The sequence below is a fragment of the Dendrobates tinctorius genome, unplaced genomic scaffold (assembly GCF_039654945.1).
Source record: "Dendrobates tinctorius isolate UK_male_01 unplaced genomic scaffold, ASM3965494v1 ptg000086l, whole genome shotgun sequence".
Lineage (NCBI taxonomy): Eukaryota > Metazoa > Chordata > Amphibia > Anura > Dendrobatidae > Dendrobates > Dendrobates tinctorius.
In genome coordinates, this window is record NW_027361754.1 from 68,355,478 (window position 1) to 68,374,946 (window position 19,469).

Genomic DNA, 19,469 nt, shown 5'->3' on the forward strand with positions numbered 1-19,469 from the left:
GGACAAGATGCAACTGCAGATCGGGGAAGAGAGAGAGCTCCCGTTCAGAAGGCAAAAGCCGGGGATCGCCCAGAGAGACTGTAGCCCGTGACTACATGAAGCTGGAGTCTGCAGTGGCAGTTGAGGTGTGTCCTGACCCTCATGCAGAGACTGTGCCCTGTGCAGAGACTGTGCTCCATGCAGAGACTGTGACCCGTGCGGAGACGGTGGCCCGTGCAGAGACAGCCACCCGTGCAGAGACAGCTCCTCGTGCAGAGATAGTGGCCCATGCAGAGACAGTCGCCCGTGCAGAGATAGTGGTCCGTGCAGAGACAGCCACCCATGCAGAGATAGTTGCCCGTGCAGAGACAGCAGCCCGTGCAGAGACAGCAGCCTGTGCAGAGACAGTGACCTGTGCAGAGATAGAGACCCCCGTGCAAAGCCCCGGTGCCTGTGGTGTTAGTGCAGAGCCCTTGATTCCTGTGGAGAGACTTAACTGTAGTGATGGAGTGAAGGACTCGGAGCAGGGGGGACCCCGTTTGCCTCATACCCCCTCTGGCTCCCGCAGTAACCCCTGAGACCCCGGCTGGGGATTATTCAAGGACCACAGAGTTCACAGAGACTGGAGACGACAAGTGCCGCTGTTGTTCGGTGCCAACGTAGGAGAAGTTCGACCCTGCAAGAAAGTCCCCTTCAGACTGATAAGTTCTTTCCAAGAGATACCGTTTATGATTGTTCATACTGTTTGCCTATCTGATAACCTATTTCATTTTTCTCATACTCGCACTATTATATTGCCACTTGCCAGTGTTAATCCCTGTAAATAAACCCCCCTTTAACTGTTGGTCCATCTGTTAAAGGTGACATACCTTAAACCTACAGCTTATTACACAGTAAGGGACCGAACTTTAAAAATAGTTTGTAGCATCTAGTGTGTTATAAAGATCTGATACTTGGTTCTGTAAGCAGAAGGACCGGGCTGGGTGTACTTTTCTTGCGCCGAGTCAGGAACTGTTGGGGCTGTCTCCTCAGTTGTCCGGGGGAAAGCTTAAAGAACCAGACCAACCATTGCACTTGGCAGCAGGGGGCGTGTCGAAGGCTAAAAAGCAAAATTGCATGCGGAAACAGGCAGACTTGGTGGGAACTGACAGCATGCAGCAGGGGGAGGTGAGTGCTCCATCCCTCAAGCACCATAGCAGCACAGGCCCGTGCTCCAGGATCCCCGCTGCCACCTGTAGAGACAGTGAACAGAGATGTACCATGTGCCTGTTGGGCTCGTGAGTACCGCATAAGAAGGACCGGGTGTCTAACCGTGAACTGAACTCTGACTCCCCGGTGCATATTTGTCGGGCCACGTTGGGCTCCGACATTGCTGTGGCCTGTGCCTTACTCTCCACCGCACCCACTGGACTTAGAATCCCGTCGTTGTCTTCAGGACTACACTGGAATAACCCCGCTCTGACCGTTGTTAGCGCCAATGCCTGTTTCGTGGACTCTACAGTCTGGAATCGTCGGATTGGATAAGTTATACCTTAAGAACTGCTAGCTCATTGTCCCCTGCATTTTCCCAATCTGTATACCCTTTATTACCTACCTGTATTATCCCTGTTTAACTCTTTATTTCCCTGCGTGAAGTAGATACTTGTTAAAAAATCTGTCTCTTGTGCGTCACTGTATCTCGCAACCTTCTCACAGTCCAAAAAAAATTCTTCTGTTATTAACGTCTTACAGTGAGGAACCTAACTTTAAAAATAGTTTGTAGCATCTAGTGTGTTATAGAGGCCTGATTCATAGACCACAAGAAAGCCTTCTGCTATTAACGTCGTACAGTAAGGAACCTAACTGTTGAGGGCAGATCAGAATACTGCAATGCGCAGGTGCCAGACCTCTCCCGGTGCCTGCGCACTGCAGGACTCTGCTCTGCCCTCAACAGGGCAGAGCAGTGCGCCTGTGCAGGAGCCACGACAGGAAGAAAAGAAGAGGACGTCATCGTATGAAGATGGGAGGCTCCGGACCGGACCGCGACACCCATCTGACCGGACCTCCCCTGGGTGAGGATAATCTAACTCTTTTTTCTTATCTTTCAGGTTACATCGGGGGCTTATCTACTGCATTACAGAATGCAGTAGATAAGCCCCTGATGTCAGTGCCGGCAGCTAATAGTCGAAAAAAAGGGTGACGGATTCCCTTTAAGGACCTCTGCACCCTTCTGAACAGTTTTGAAATGGCTACTGTGATGATTAGCACTGATGCCGTCATCATCAGCATCACTATTCTGGTCATCTGTATGCTGGAACAGACTTTGAATAGCCTGTGGGAGGAGATGGTGGTCCCAGAAGAAAAGGAGGAAGCAGAGGAGGCTGCGGAAGGGATAACATTGTCTCTAAGTTCAAGACTGTTGTCACACAGGTGGGCGCCAAGGGAGGGTGGACTACTGTGATCGAGGGGGGATGGTCATAACAGACAAACTGTTATTGAAGGTACAAGATCCGAGGAACAAACAGAGGAGGAAAAGATGATGGGCGAGCAACTGTCGGATGAAGAGGATAATCCTCCCCTCTCTGTTGTTCGTGGTTGGCGGGAGGAGACAGAGAAAATGAACCTCAATGTTATCCAGCCACCAACACAGCATGGTCTCGGACCTCATGGTAGAGCCCGACATATGAGTGCCTTCTTGCTGCACTATCTGCAACATGATCTCGTATAGTTATGATTAGGATTAATGCTGACTACTGGGTTGCCACTTTACTAGATTCACATTTTAAAACTAAATTTTGCTAGATGATTCCAGCCCTAGAAAGTGTTGCAGCTGTTTTTGTTCTTACCAAAGTCAGGTCTGCCAGATCACCAGTGAGGCCAAATTAGGAGTTTACGCCCTTAATTTACAAGCGCTTGGATACAAAGGAGAGTGCACACACTCACGTCATGGGCAAATCACTTTATCTGACGTAATGAAACACAATGATAATATAATTCACCGCACACTCAGAGGGGTTTTTTTATGCAAATAAGTGCTTATTTTTATTATATACAAAACATGTGGGAGCCAAACAAGTATATATAGCACGAAGTAGAAGCGATATAATTTAGTACGACGTTTCGGCTCAATCCGAGCCTTTATCACTTTTATCGCTGAATTGAAATTCGGATCTTTGAATAAGGAAGAACAGAACTCCCAAGAGAATAGCCCAAGAAAGATGGCTGGTGCAGTGGTGCTAGATAGCGGCGCTCCCACGCCTAGCTGCAGTGGCGTCATGACGCATGAGCATGACGCCACTGCAGCTAGGCGTGGGAGCGCCGCTATCTAGCACCACTGCACCAGCCATCTTTCTTGGGCTATTCTCTTGGGAGTTCTGTTCTTCCTTATTCAAAGATCCGAATTTCAATTCAGCGATAAAAGTGATAAAGGCTCGGATTGAGCCGAAACGTCGTACTAAATTATATCGCTTCTACTTCGTGCTATATATACTTGTTTGGCTCCCACATGTTTTGTATATAATAAAAATAAGCACTTATTTGCATAAAAAAACCCCTCTGAGTGTGCGGTGAATTATATTATCATTGGTAATAGGACCTACAGGTCTGTTACACCTGCACCTCGCTATTGGACTTGAGTGCACGCTAACCTCCTGGTAATGAAACACAAGGCAATCTTTTATACCATTTACAACAATATGTAACTCTATGTAGCTCATGTAGCACCCCACCATAACACAGGGTCATACCTTGTTTACAGTTAGGTCCATATATTTGGACAGAGACAACATTTTTCTAATTTTGGATCTAGACATTACCACAATGAATTTTAAACAAAGCAGCTCAGATGCAGTTGAAGTTCAGACTTTCAGCTTTCATTTGAAGGTATCCACATTAAAATTGGATGAAGGGTTTAGGAGTTTCAGCTTGTTAACATGTGCCACCCTGTTTTTAAAGGGACCAAAAGTAATTGGACAATTGACTCCAAGGCTATTTCATGGACAGGTGTGGGCAATCCCTTCGTTATGTCATTCTCAATTAAGCAGATAAAAGGCCTGGAGTTGATTTGAGGTGTGGTGCTTGCATTTGGAAGGTTTTGCTGTGAAGGAAACATGAGGTCAAAGGAGCTCTCCATGCAGGTGAAACAAGCAATCCTTAAGCTGCAAAAACAGAAAAAACCCATCCGAGAAATTGGTAAAATCTACAGTTGGGTACATCCTGAGAAAGAAAGAAAGCACTGGTGAACTCATCAATGCAAAAAGACCTGGGCACCCATGGAAGACAACAGTGGTGGATGATCGCAAAATAATCTCCATGGTGAAGAGAAACCCCTTCACAAAAGCCAACCAAGTGAACAACACTCTCCAGGACGTAGGCGTATCGATATCCAAATCTAGCATAAAGAGAAGACTGCATGAAAATAAATACAGAGGGTTCACTGCACGGTGCAAACCACTCATAAGCATCAAGAATAAAAAGGCTAGACTGGACTTTGCTAAAAAAAATCTAAAAAAGCCAGCACAGTTCTGGAAGAACATTCTTTGGACAAATGAAACCAAGATCAACCTCTACCAGAATGATGGAAAGAGAAAAGTATGGCAAAGGCGTGGTACAGCTCAGTCATGATCCAAAGCATACCACATCATCTGTAAAACACGACGGAGGCAGTATGATGGCTTGGGCATGCATGGCTGCCAGTGGCACTGGGTCACTAGTGTTTATTGATGATGTGAAACAGGACAGAAGCAGTTGAATGAATTCTGAGGTATTCAGAGTTATACTGTGTGCTCAGATCCAGCCAAATGCAGCCAAACTGATTGGTCGTCATTTCATACTACAGATGGACAATGACCCAAAACATAAAGCCAAACCAACCCAGGAGTTTATTAAAGCAAAGAAGTGGAATATTCTTGAATGGCCAAGTCAGTCACCTGATCTCAACCCAATTGAGCATGCATTTCACTTGTTAAAGACTAAACTTCAGACAGAAAGGCCCACAAGCAAACAGCAACTGAAAACCACCATAGTCAAGGCCTGGCAGAGCATCAAAAAGGAGGAAACACAGCATCTGGTGATGTCCATGAGTTCAAGACTTCAGGCAGTAATTGCCAACAAATGGTTTTCAACCAAGTACTAGAAATGAACATTTTATTTACAATTATTTAATCTGTCCAATTACTTTTGGTCCCTTTAAAAACAGGGTGGCACATGTTATGGAGCTGAAACTCCTAAACCCTTCATCCAGTTTGTTAATGTCTCTTTACTCACAGCACTTCACAGTACACGATATCCTTCAGTTTACAGTCAGTAAGCGCATTAGTCCTCCTCTGATCAGTTGCCGTGGGCAACTGCACCACCATGTTACTGTGCTACTCCCAGCTTTTCATTGGAGATGACATTCTTCAGTTTACAGTCATTTAACAGGCTAGTCTTCCTTTGATCAGTTACCATGGATGACTTCACCGCCATGTGAATGTTCTACTCACAGCATTACACAGTCCACGATATCCTCCAGCTTATAGTCACTAAACATGCTAGTCCTCCTCTGACCAGTTACTGTGGGTGACTGCACCACTGTGCAAGCTGTGGGTGCCAGGCATCTCATCTCCCCTGGCTGCTTGGCTCCGCTGACCTGTGTTGCCTCTGTAAGCAGGTTGCAGGATGCAGTGATGCAAGAAAGGCAGAGCAAGGGTTAGCAATTTAATTTAACAGTAAATATACTCCTCACAGGGAGATAAACAGTTAAAGAGGCAAATGATAGGGAAATAGGAAAACACAATGTGATGACAGTCCACGCAATCAACTTATTGTGCTCGTAGCTTCCTCGGCCACAGATGATCCCATGAGGGTTGTGATCCCAGCAATGGCTGGTGCAGTGTCCTCAGGGGAGAATCCACAGCTCATGGTATATTTTCTGGTGGCAACGGGCGGTCTCCGATTTTTACCCACTGAGCCAATCAGTCCATAGCCTTGTGCAGTCAAATTCAAGGGAAATGCGTGCAGTCTATTAACAAGGGGGGTGTTGTGAGTTCATTCTCTAGTTCAACAGTTGTGAGTTCTCCTTCCAGACTCCCACTGGTGGTAATAGAAGGTAGTGAGGCTGATTTGATCGGTGGAGATCTGCCACCTGAGAATGAGGATGACGATTGGACCTCAGGAATGTCAGATTGGATTTAAGACAGCCGACGCCCTATTCAGTTGCTGGTGATTCCTTCTGGCTTATCAGCTCTTGGTTTTCAGCTCTGTTCCAGTCATCTAAAGCTAAGTTTTTCTGCTAATGTTCACACTTGATTTTGTTGGTCTATTCAGTTTTTTGTGTGGTCAGCCAACCCCCGCTGGGGGCTGTGCTGAATTTCCACTCTTATTTATCAGTATTTTGCCAATTTGCTTTTGTCCCTTACTAGTTTGGCCTCTTTTTGCTCTGTCTCAGAATATTTCAGAGTGCTGATATAGTGGGAGAAGTCTAGTGACTTCAGGGTTAATTTTGCTATCAGAAGTGTTGGCCATTATTTTTGTAGGGTTTTTTGCAGGTTGCAGACAGTGTCTTTCCTTTCCTTTCCTTTTTAGTTAGTTCGGGCCCCATCGTTTGCTCAGCCTATTTTCCTGCCTGTGCTTTCATCTTGTTTCACCGTCAATACATGTGTGGGGGCTATTTATTCCTTTGGGGTCTGCTCTGGGGAAGTTAGTTTTCCCCTTTTCATGCATCAGGCTTATTTAGTCCTCCCGCTGTGACGAAGCATCTAGGAACATCGTAGGTATGCTCCACAGCTGCTGCTAGTTGTGTTATGATTGAGTCACCGTAGGAGGCAGACACAAAAATAGAAGCTACGTCCAGAAAACCAGAGAAGTTGGCAACTATCAGATTGCAGACCCCTGAACCTATCAACACAACTAGCAGTAGCCGTGGGGGGTTCCTACGGTGCCCTAGACCCCTCGATCACAGCCGGAGAGCTAAATAGCCTAAAGACAGAAAAGGAAATCTAAACTGCCCCAGAGCAGACCCCAAAGTAAAAGGCAGCCCCCAAAATATAATGACGGTGAAGCAAGATGAAAAAACACTCACACAGATAGAAAGATAAGCTGAGCAAACGATGGGGCCCAAGCTAACTAAACAGAACAGGAAAGGAAGGTTGCTGTCTGCAATCTACCAAAACCTTATCAAAGACATAAGCCAACAAGCTTATATGGAAAAAGACGCTGAAGCAGCTAGGCTTCAAAAACTAAATCAGCACTCAGGTATTTTCAGAAGACAGAGCTAAAGGAATTCAGCTCACCCCAGCAGGGAATGGCAGAAATCCAGAAAAACAAAGCAAAACAAAGTTAAAGCACAAATGCAAAAAGCCGAGCAGAAAACTTAGCTTTAGAAGAGCAGGAATTCAGACTGGTCTCCAAGGATCCCACAGAGAAATCACCCGCAGGGCAGAAGGGCGTTGGCAGCCTTATATCCAGTCAGTAACTCCACTCAGCCAGTCATCATCATTAGGCTCAGGTGTTTGATAATCAGGCCCACTACCTTTCTTTACCAGAAGAGGGAGTTCCTCGGGCCTCAGTAGTGAAGGGGAAAATGAACTCAAAACAGTACCTCCCCCTTGAGGAGGGGTCACCGAACCCTCAACCACACCACCAGGGCGATCAGGGTGAGCCCGATGAAAGGCACGCACCAATCTTTTGGCATGAATATCAGAGGCAGAGACCCAGGAATTATCCTCCTGACCATAACCCTTCCACTTAACCAAATACTGGAGTCTCCGTCTAGCCAGACGGGAATCCAGTACTTTCTCTACCTCATATTCCATGTTACCTTCAACCAATAAAGGGTCTGGAGGTGCCACCCCCGGAACAACAGGTTCAACAAACCTCTTCAACAAAGATTTATGGAACACATTATGGATTTTAAATGTGACAGGAAGAGCCAAACGAAAAGAGACCAGATTAATAATCTCCAAAATCTTGTAAGGTCCAATAAATCTAGGCTTAAACTTAGGAGAAGCCACCTTCATAGCAATATTTTTTGATGATAACCACACCATATCACCAACCTTAAACTGGGGACCAATGGTCCTATGTCGGTTGGAAAACCGCAGGGCCTTCTCCTGGGAGAGAGATAACTTATCCACCACTTGGTCCCAGATCTGGTGCATTCCCTCCACCACAGTGTCAACACCTGGGCAGGCAGAGGGCTCCACCTGCCCTGAAGAAAATCGAGGATGAAACCCAAAGTTACAAAAAAAAGGTGACATCAAAGTGGCAGAACTAGCTCTATTATTTAAAGCAAATTCGGCCAAGGGCAAAAATGAAACCCAATCATCCTGATCAGCAGAAATAAAACATCTCAAATATGACTCCAAGGTCTGGTTTGTTCTCTCTGTCTGCCCATTGGTCTGAGGGTGAAAAGCAGAGGAGAAGGACAACTGAATTCCCAGCTTAGAACAGAAAGTTCTCCAAAATCTAGACACAAACTGAACTCCTCTGTCAGATACAATGTTCTCAGGAATCCCGTGCAAGCGAACCACCTGTTGCAAAAACAGGGGCACCAACTCAGAGGAAGATGGCAACTTAGGGAGTGGTACAAGATGAACCATCTTAGAGAACCTATCACAAGTCACCCAAATAACAGTCATCCTTTGAGAGACAGGCATATCAGAGATGAAATCCATTGAAATATGGGTCCATGGCCTCTTGGGGACAGGCAAAGGCATCAACAACCCACTAGAGCGAGAACACGATTTAGACCGGGAGCACGTCCCACAGGACTGCACAAAATTCCTGACATCACGAGACAAGGAGGGCCACCAAAAACACCGACTCACCAGATCTCTAGTACCAAAAATACCTGGATGACCAGCCAAAGCAAAGCAATGAACTTCAGACATCACTCTCTTCTTCCACTGGACAGGAACATACAACTTTCCACTGGGACAACGCTCAGGTTTGTCCTCCTGGAACTCTTCCAGAGCACGTCTCAAATCGGGCGAGATGGCAGAAAGAACTACACCTTCGCCTAAGATGGTTGCAGGCTTCGTCACCACAGGAGAATCAGCAAAGAAGCTCCTAGAGAGAGCGTCTGCCTTGACATTCTTAGTTCCAGGAAGAAAAGAAACCACAAAATCAAAACGTGTAAAAAACAAGGCCCACCTAGCCTGTCTAGGGTTCAAGCGCTTAGCCGACTCTAGGTAAATCAAATTCTTGTGGTCAGTGAGGACCACGACTTGATGCTTAGCTCCCTCCAACCAGTGTCTCCACTCCTCAAATGCCCATTTCATGGCCAACAGTTCCCGATTCCCCACATCATAGTTACGTTCAGATGGAGAGAACTTTCAGGAAAAGAAAGCACAGGGATTCATTTTAGATGTTACAGGATCCTTTTGGGACAAAACAGCTCCTGCACCAATCTCAGAAGCATCCACCTCTACCTGGAACGGAAGTGAGACATCAGGTTGCCGCAAAACCGGGGCGGAGGTGAATCTTCGCTTCAGCTCGTGAAAGGAAGAAACAGCCTCCGGAGACCAATTTAACACATCAGCACCCTTCTTAGTCAAATCAGTCAATGGCTTGGCAATACTAGAAAATTTTGCTATAAATTTCCAATAAAAATTAGCAAAACCCAAAAACTTCTGGAGTTCCTGCAAAGAAGTGGGCTGAACCCAATCGTAAATGGCCTGTACCTTGGCCGGGTCCATTTCAATAGTTGATGGGGACAAAATAAATCCCAAAAAAGAAATCCTCTGTACTCCAAAAAGGCATTTAGATCCTTTGACATACAGGGAATTCTCCCTCAAGATCCGGAACACAGTCCGAATATGTTCCACATGAGAATCCCAATCCTTGGAGAAGATCAAAATATCATCCAGATAGATAATCAAAAATTTATCGACAAAATCTCGGAAAATATCGTTCATGAAGCACTGGAAGACAGAAGGGGCATTAGTGAGCCCAAAAGGCATCACCAGGTACTCAAAATGTCCCTCCGGAGTATTAAACGCCGTCTTCCATTCATCCCCATGCTTAATGCGAATAAGATTATACGCCCCCCTGAGGTCAAGCTTGGTAAACCAGCAAGCACCTTTAACTCTGGAGAATAGATCAGAAATCAGGGGTAACAGATACTGATATTTAACAGTAATCTTGTTGAGGGCACGATAATCAATACAAGGTCTTAATGATCCATCCTTTTTGGCTACAAAAAAAAATGGCACCTAAGGGTGACGAGGATGGATTAATATGACCCTTCTCCAACGCCTCCTTAATATAGGATCGCATAGCCTCGTGCTCGGGTACAGATAAATTGAAGAGCCGACCCTTGGGAAATTTACACCCCGGGCTCAGTTCAATTCCACAGTCATAACTCCTATGAGGAGGCAGAGATGCAGACTCATTCTCACTAAATACATCATAAAAGTCCGCCAAATAATCAGGAACATCATGCGACTGAGGAGAGGTGGAAAACACCGGAGCCTCACTAAAGGCACACAGACAACACTAACTCACCACAGACACAGATTTCCAATCCAAAACTGGATTATGAATTTGTAACCAGGGAAACCCCAGAACAATAGTATCATGCAGATTATGCAACACCAAAAATCTGCAATTTTCTTGATGGTCTGGGGCGACCCGCATTACCACCTGGGTCCAAAACTGAGGTTAATTTTTAGCCAAAGGAGTAGCATCAATCCCCCTCAAAGGGATAGGCGTCTGCAGAGGTGTCATCGGAAATCCACAACGTTTAGCAAAATCCAAGTCCATTAGGTTTAGGGCTGCTCCCGAATCCACAAAAGCCTTGGCGGAAAATGTGGACAGGGAGCAGATCAGAGTAATAGCCAGAAGAAACTTAGGTTGAACACCACCAACAGAAAACGTGTGTGCAAAGCGTTTCTCTCGTTTAGGACAGATAGAAATAATATGCGAGGCATCTCCACAGAAAAAACACAACTTATTATGCCTTCTGAACTCCTGACGCTGCTCTCTGGACAAAACTCTATCACATTGCATAGGTTCAGACATTTGTTCAACAGGTGGCAACACCTCTCATGTAGCTTTGCGGTCGCGCAAACGCCGATCAACCTGAATGGCTAATGACATAGAATCGTCAAGACCAGAGGGAACAGGAAATCCCACCATAGTATCTTTTATGGCTTCTGACAACCCCTTCCGAAAGAGAGCAGCCAAGGCATTATCATTCCAGGTAGTAAGTACTGCCCACTTTCGGAATTTTTGACAGTACAATTCTGCAGAATCTCGACCCTGGTTCAATGCCAGCAGGGTCTTTTCAGCCTGATCAATGGCATTAGGTTCATCATACAACAACCCCAAGGCTTGAAAAAATGCGTTCACATTAGTCAGAATAGGATCATCTGGTTTCAAAGAAAACGCCCAATCCTGGGGATCGCCACGCAGCAAAGAGATGACAATTTTAACCTGCTGCGCGGAGCTCCCTGACGAGTTAGGCTTCAAGGCAAAAAATAATTTACAATTATTTTTGAAATTCAAAAATTTAGACCGATCCCCAAAAAATACATCAGGTGTAGTAATCTTTGGTTCAGCAGCATGTGAATGAGCAAGGTAGGCGGAAATTCCCCGCACTTCCGCAGCGAGCTGCTCCACACGATCAGACAATTGCTTTATCTCCATTGAGAGAAAAAAAATTCCCCCTACGGCCTCAGAGATATAGAGGAAAAAATATACACACTTTTTTTTTTTTTTACAATTCTTTCCTGCTATTGAGTACCCTAGGATCTGCGGTATGGCGGGTGATTCTGTTATGATTGAGTCACCGTAGGAGGCAGACACAAAAATAGAATCTACGTCCAGAAAACCAGAGAAGTTGGCAACTATCAGATTGCAGACCCCTGAACCTATCAACACAACTAGCAGTAGCCGTGGGGGGTTCCTACGGTGCCCTTGACCCCTCGATAACAGCCAACAAGCTGATATGGAAAAAGACGCTGAAGCAGCTAGGCTTCAAAAACTAAATCAGCACTCAGGTATTTTCAGAAGACAGAGCTAAAGGAATTCAGCTCACCCCAGCAGGGAATGGCAGAAATCCAGAAAAACAAAGCAAAGCAAAGTTAAAGCACAAATGCAAACAGCCAAGCAGAAAACTTAGCTTTAGAAGAGCAGGAATTCAGACTGGTCTCCAAGGATCCCACAGAGAAATCACCCGCAGGGCAGAAGGGCGTTGGCAGCCTTATATCCAGTCAGTAACTCCACTCAGCCAGTCATCATCATTAGGCTCAGGTGTTTGATAATCAGGCCCACTACCTTTCTTTACCAGAAGAGGGAGTTCCTCGGGCCTCAGTAGTGAAGGGGAAAATGAACTCACAACATAGTTGTGTGGTAGGATCAGGGATCTGCAATCTGCATAGTTACCAACCTCTCTAGTTTTCTGTGACTTAGCTTGTTTTGCTTTTTTCTCCTCGGTGACCCATTCATAACAGGGGGGTCTGCGGTGTGCTGTCTGGCAAAGAAGGCCACAACGAACAGTCCTGAACATGACCTCCATTCCTACGCCCACACATGGCACTCAGCCTAATGGAGCCCACAGCTCTTCCTCTGCTGCCAGTCTCAACGGCGTGCTCGTGAGAAGCTGCCCACGGTATGTTGTGGTGCTGTGGCACACCAAGCAGAGCCCACTACACATGACCCTGCTCTGTCACTGTGCGCTTTGCTTTTTACCGCGCCCCCTGCTTCCAGGTATCTGGGTCTAGCCTGCCCCTATTCCTTTGCCTTGACAACCTGGAGTGCAGCCTCAACAGTTCTAGACCCAGCGCAGGACAGTTGCCTTCTTCCTTACATCTCTCACTGGTGGAGTGCTGCAGAGCCGATTGCTCTGTCCTCCTCCAAACACCAGACTGACACTGACTGACCCTGACACAACCAAACCCTTCACTGCAGGGCTTTAAACAAAGAAACCTGTGGCCTTCAGCCACATGGAAAACCAAGGCCTGGAATGAAATGGATGGCACTACTGCCATCCTGCAGTCTGTTTCACAACACAACATCCCAGAGAAGGTTTTCCCTACACCTGCCTTGGACACTAGCATGTCCAAGACTACACCTATTTTTATTATTTTTAGTCTGCATTGCAGTCACCGCTATACCCGTGACTGCCATGCACTCCTATGGCCTTCTTACGCCTCCATGCACATCCTGGGGAAAACACACAGTGAACTCTACCTGTGACATCGGTCACTGCTTCACCATTGCAGTCACAGCTACACCTACGTCTGCATTACCCCTCCTGACCTCAATATGCCTCCGTGCACATCCTGGGGAGAACAAACAGCGACCTCTACCTGTGACACTGGTCACTGCCTCACAATATATATATATATATATATATATACACACACATTAAACATTTCCTTACGATTATCTCAGGAAATCGGTTGCCCCAGATCTAGAACCAAAATTTTCTATGATTTTCTTGTGAAAATTTGGTATTTCCTCAGATTTTATGTACATTTTTGACCATGACCAAAAATCTAAAAGATCATTCTTTATACTCAGTCATCTTAAAAATATATCACTGACTGTAATTTTTGGATTAACTTAAAATATGTAAACTACACAGATCAGTTCTGAAGTTTTGCTTTAATGTAACATTTCATCTTTTTCACTGCATTTCGAACATCATTATTCCTTAAGGTATATATGAAAGGGTTCACAAAAGGAGCAATAATAGTATAAATGAGGGATAAATACTTCTCCTTATTTTTGCCATAACTTGATTTTGGTCTCAAGTACATTATAGTGCCCGATCCATAGAACATAGAGACAACTATAAGGTGGGAGGTACAAGTGGAGAAAGCTTTTTTCCTCATCCCTGCAGAATGATGCTTGAGAATTGTCCAGATGATGTTCGCATATGAAACTACAGTCAATATAAAAGGCCCTACAATTATAATTAAAGTGATTATTAGCATGATAATTTCATTGAACTCTGTGTTATTACAGGCCAGACTCATTAATGGCGGAATATCACAGTAAAAATTGTTAATTTTATTGGAACTGCAAAATGGCAATGAAAATATGAGTGTGGTTTGTAGGACACCGATCATTGTTCCAATGAACCAACAACCAATCACCAGCCTGATGCAAACCATCTTTTCCATAATATTATTATATAGTAATGGATGACATATGGCGTTATATCGATCATATGCCATGGCGGCCAACATGTAGCATTCTGCACTGCCCAGTAACAGAAAACAGTTCATCTGTGCAGCACATCCATAGAAGGTGATTGTTTTCTTCCCCAAGAGAAGATTGAACAACAGATTTGGAATTATAGTTGACAGGTAACAGATCTCCAAAATGGAGAAATTGGCAAGAAAGAAATACATGGGAGTATGAAGATTTGGGCTGAAGCGATATAGAAGAATTATAAACATATGAGCCAACAGTGAAACCTTAAATATGCAAAGAAAAACCATGAAGAGGAAATATTGGATTTGAAGAACATCCGAAAATCCGACCAGAATAAATTCAGTTATTCTTGTGTAGTTTGTTCTCTTCATTTTCTTGATTGGGTCTACAATATATAAAAAGAAATATTGCTGTTCACAAAAAGAAATTATATAAAGAAAATATTAAAAAAGAAATTATATGAAGAAAATATTGGATTAATTTAATAACAGTCAACTATTGGAATATAAAAGAAGGCAAATGCATTTGTAAATGAATTTACAAGAATTTCCTGATGACCTTGCAATCCCTATACGATTGGGCGACCACACGCATACTTGCAGTCACATGCCGACTAGACTTACCTTCGCTTCTCTCAAATCGCTTCAATTGAGAGAAGCTAGATTAGACTAGTCTGCTGCAGATAACCACAAGAATATACCTGACCACTCACTCGCAAGGGGTTTACAAGGGAATCTTGGGCATCGCACACCATCACAATACAGCAGCCTGCAGTCACATAGAATGCCTACAGGGTTTTCTTCTGAAATCTATCAATCCCTTTAGAGAGGACCTTTCACCAAATTTTTAATGCTAACTTGGACAATGAGATATTAGAGATTTATTGCAATCAAATTATTTGGCACCTATTGAGTTAACTTTAGCTAAAGGCCCCGTTACACATAACAATGTCCCAGCGATCCCACCAACGATCTGACATGGATGGGATCGCTGGGACATTGTTAGGCTGATCGCTGGTGAGCTGTCACATAGACAGCCCCTCCAGTGATCAGGACCAGCGAACAAGCTAGTTTCCAATGTAAACAGTGGGTATCCAAGAGCCGCACGGCTCTTGGATACCCACTGTTTACATTGGAAACCAGCGTCCAGCATCGCTGATCGCTGGTCTTTCACTGCCACACGCAGCGATGCGCCCTGGCTAGCGGAAGACCAACAATCAAAAAAGGCCCAGGACAATGGAGCGTGATCAGCGATACCCGGCAGGGGGGCCGGTCTCTGATCCATGTCACACACATCGATCTCGCTGCGAGATCGCTGTGGCGTCACAAAATTGGCGATCTCGCTGGTATGATCGCTGTGTGTGATGGAGCCCTAAGTCCATGTGGCTTTTTTCTCTGGGGGTGTGTACTTCTCCCCCTATGAGTTGCTATCTGATAACGCCCACTAGGGCATAACAAAAGTTAACTCATTAGGTGTCGCATTAGAGAGGCAAAATTAAAAAGTTTGATTCTGCTCTGCAGCCACTATTGCATCGAGTGTCCAGCTCAACATGAAAGATTTGATGAAAGGTCCTTTTTCAACATTATAGTGTACAGTACAGATCCATTTTCTAGGAATTATACCGTTTTTCTTATTCGATACTATGCAAGAGGTAAATTACATAGATTTTAAATCAGAGCACATCAAAATCCGTGTAATTATAATCAAACATTTTAAGTATGACTGCCTATATACAATTTTTAAAACATATGAAGTTGTCTAAATCAATTAAAAGACAGACATGGAAAAATATTTTAAAAAATGAAAGTCAAAAAAGAGTTAATTTGAACAGAAGGATTTTGCCCTCTTTTCTGCTTATATGTGTTGTTATTATTATTATTATTATTATTATTATTATTGTTGTTGTTGTTGTTGTTGTTGCTGTTGTTATTATTATTATTATTTATTTATTTTTTTAACAATCCTAAATCTAAATTCATTTTTGGAAGAAGTGTTTCCATTGTACTTACAGTCATGGCCAAAAGTGTTGGCACCCTTAAAATTGCTTCAGAAAATTAAATATTTTGCCCAGAAAATTATTGCAATTACACATGTTTTGTAATACACATCTTTAATTCATTTACATGTATTGGAACAACATAAGAAAACAGAGAAAAAAAATCAAATAGTACATAAATTCACATTTAACCACAAAAATGGACAGGATAAAATTCCAAAAATGTGGGAAAACAACTATTTCAAGCATCTGATGAACATTCAAACTCACCTGTGGCAAGCAACAGGTGTTGGCAATTTGAAAATCACACCTGTAACCAGATAAAAAGGAAAGAAGTTGACTCAATCTTTGCATTGTGTCTCTATGTGGCAAACTAAGCTTGGAGAAATAAAAGAGAAGAGAACTATCTGAGGACTTGAGGTCCAAAATTGTTGAAAAATATCAACAATCTCAAGGTTAAATATCTATCTCCACAAATCTTGAGTTTCCTTTATCCACAGTGCGCAACATAATGAAGAAGTTTACAACCTATGACATTGTAGCTAATCTCCTTGGACGTGAACAGCAGATAAAAATTGATGAAGGGCTGTAATGCAGCATACTCCAGAGAGCAGATAAGCAGCCCCAATCAAGTTCCAAAGAAATTCAAACTGTCCTGAAGGCTCAGGTTGCATTCGTGTCAGCATGAACTATCCGTTGACATTTGCATGAAATGAAACACATTGGCAGGAGATCCAGGAGGACCTCACTGCTGACGCAGAGACAGAAAATAGCTAGACTGCAGTTTGTCAAAATGTACGTGAGTAAGCCAAAATCATTCTGGGAAAGCATCTTGTGGACAGATGAGACCAAGATAGAGCTTTTTGGTAAGGCACTTCATTTTACTATTTACCAAATAACGAAAGGAGGCCTACAAAGTAAAGAACACAATACCTACAGTAAAATATGGTGGAGGGTCAAAGATGTTTTGAAGCTGATTTGCTGCCTCTGGCACTGAGTGTGTTGACTGTATCCAAGGCTGTACTTAATAGTTTAGTACTTTGCTCATGATGACAGCTTCAAGACGTCTCCTGTATGGACATACTAGCTCAGATGTGATTTTGGCCCATTCTTCCACATACACACTCTTCAAATACTGAAGGTCCCATGATCTCCGTCCATGAACTCTGAGCTTTAGTTCCTTCCATAAATTTTTCTATTAGATTCAAGTCCAGTGATTGGCTGTGCCATTCTAGCAGTTTTATTGTTTTTCCCTGAAACCAATTGATAGTTTACCTGGCTGTGTGTTTGGGATCAGGGGCGTAAGGACCGCGGTCACAAATATTTAGATCAACAGATCAGAAAAATCATTCACAAGATATTCACATATGGATTCCGTAACCATAGATCTCCTGATGAAGATGGTGTAAGGCATCAAGATACTCTGAAGACCGACATGTCTCTCCACTCATATTCTCTTACAACGTACCTAAATTCTTAAAATCCTTGTCAATGTTACATGGACTCCTTTCATTTCCGCTACTGAGAAAGGAAGTAATTCTTCTAGTTAATCAAGTCTTCATCATTTACAACACAACACATACATTTTTATCCTGACTAGTTTGTCTAGTTTTATTTTTTTTAAATTATTTATTGGACTGAAAAGTTTAATGCTTTTGGACTTGGTATAGTAAATGTACACTGCTCAACATTGAAATTGAAGCACCATGGAACTATGATAATTACAGGACAGATGGAGATGCTAATGAGATGCAAATGATTAATAAAATAGAAACAAAATTTTTGAAACAGCTCAATGTATTTAGCTTTAATAATTAGTGTGTAAGGAAGAGGACCGAGCTGTGGGTGCCTCTGAAACGCCAGGTCCAGATCTGCCGAGGCCGCGTCAAGTGTTGCAGGGGGAAGGAAAGAGGAGATGGAAAGAACCATTGACCTAAAGAGAGGGGGCGTGGTAAGCGAGGGGGAACAGCAGGGTTTAGTGCGGGAAAAGGCAGAAAGTTCCGCTGAGGGAGATAAAGAGCAAGGATCGGCTGCACACTGCGGAGTGAATTTAAGAGCAGAGCAGAGACCTAGGATGGGGTCAGTGAGAACTCCTGTGTACCTTTGGGTGCACAGAGAGATGGGCGCTGGGTAAAGCAGCACGGTGCAGGTTTTCAGGTACCTGCGGGTGTACCGAGTTACGAGCACCAAGAGAGACATCGTGATATGTGCAACCAGTTATTGGCGAGTGTTCAGGGGAGCACATGTGGCGCCCCTGCGGGTCCAGTCACCACAGAGGTACTGCATCTCATCCAGAGGTGTGGTATCTCGCGACCGGGTAAGATCTTACACTCTTAATACTGCACTCAACACACAAACTAGCTAGTCAGGGCACCTGGGTGTACTCTCCGGGAGGATGGCCTCATCCCAGGCTGGCTAGGAAAGGGTGTTGGGAGCTAGTGGGGAAGGTAGAAAAAGGGAAGGAGCTAAGAAAGTGGAGTGATGTAGAGCAGCCAATGGGAACAGCGAGTGGGTGGAGCTTAGAGAAAGAGTGGGAGATTTGAAGAGAGTTGAAGAGAGTTCCCTCAGGGGGAGAGCAGGTGGAAGGATGCACTTGGAGCAGCTCCTGTCAGGAGGAGCTACTGGATAGATTGGCTTGGGAGGAAAGCTCCCGGGAGGAAAGTGTGGAATTTCTAGAGTCCCACGCTGATTGCCATCAGGTGGGGGAAGAAATTAGGTTGCAGAAGGGTCTCAGCCCCTAGCCTAGCGAAGTGAACAACGAAATTAACTAGCAAGCTGACAGCTGTGGTTGCTGTATGGGCCACAGCGATTCCCACAGTTACCTTCCCAGAAAGGCAGCCATATAGGATCACGAAGCCGCCTGAGTGATGAATTCGGACATGATCCACTGCAGCTAGCCTGGGACACGACTGTGAAGGTGCTGGAAAAGGAGGAAGGAGAGGAAACCAGCACAGTGAGATGGCCTAGGAAGGAACACACTGAAAGGGAGTGTTGGAGGGGTGAACTCATCTACCCGGGAGTTTACTGGACCCCTCACCTGGAGGACTCAGCACCGAAGTGGGTATCTGTCAGTGAGTAAAGCCCTTTTGAACTGCATTCAACTGAGTCCTTACCTCCTTTCAACAACCAACACTCAGCACTGCTACATCCTCCAATCTGCTTGTCACCATCACCCCTGAAATCACACTGCACAGCCCTGGGACTATTGCTCTACCTGTGGAGAGCCATTGTCACCTCAGCTGCATCACACCAACGGTCCTAGGAGAACAACAAAGCAGCACTGGTCACCTCTGACCAGAATACCACAGGTAGCGTCACGTATTTAATCATCTATAAACTTTATCTTCATTTTTACCAAACATCAAACGTC

General features: G+C 44.4%; 1 protein-coding gene across 1 annotated transcript; it reads right to left on the minus strand.

Moving 5' to 3' along the window:
- Positions 1-13,529: 13,529 nt before the first annotated feature.
- LOC141098120 (olfactory receptor 10AG1-like) lies at positions 13,530-14,486 on the minus strand. The gene has a single exon (XM_073585688.1). It carries the CDS (start codon positions 14,472-14,474, stop codon positions 13,530-13,532), a length of 945 nt encoding a protein of 314 aa, XP_073441789.1. The 5' UTR covers positions 14,475-14,486.
- Positions 14,487-19,469: the final 4,983 nt, after the last annotated feature.

Coding starts and splice junctions, on each gene's coding strand:
- LOC141098120 (XM_073585688.1), bottom strand. CDS start 14,474: ATGAAGAGAACAAACTACACAAGAATAACTGAATTTATTCTGGTCGGA.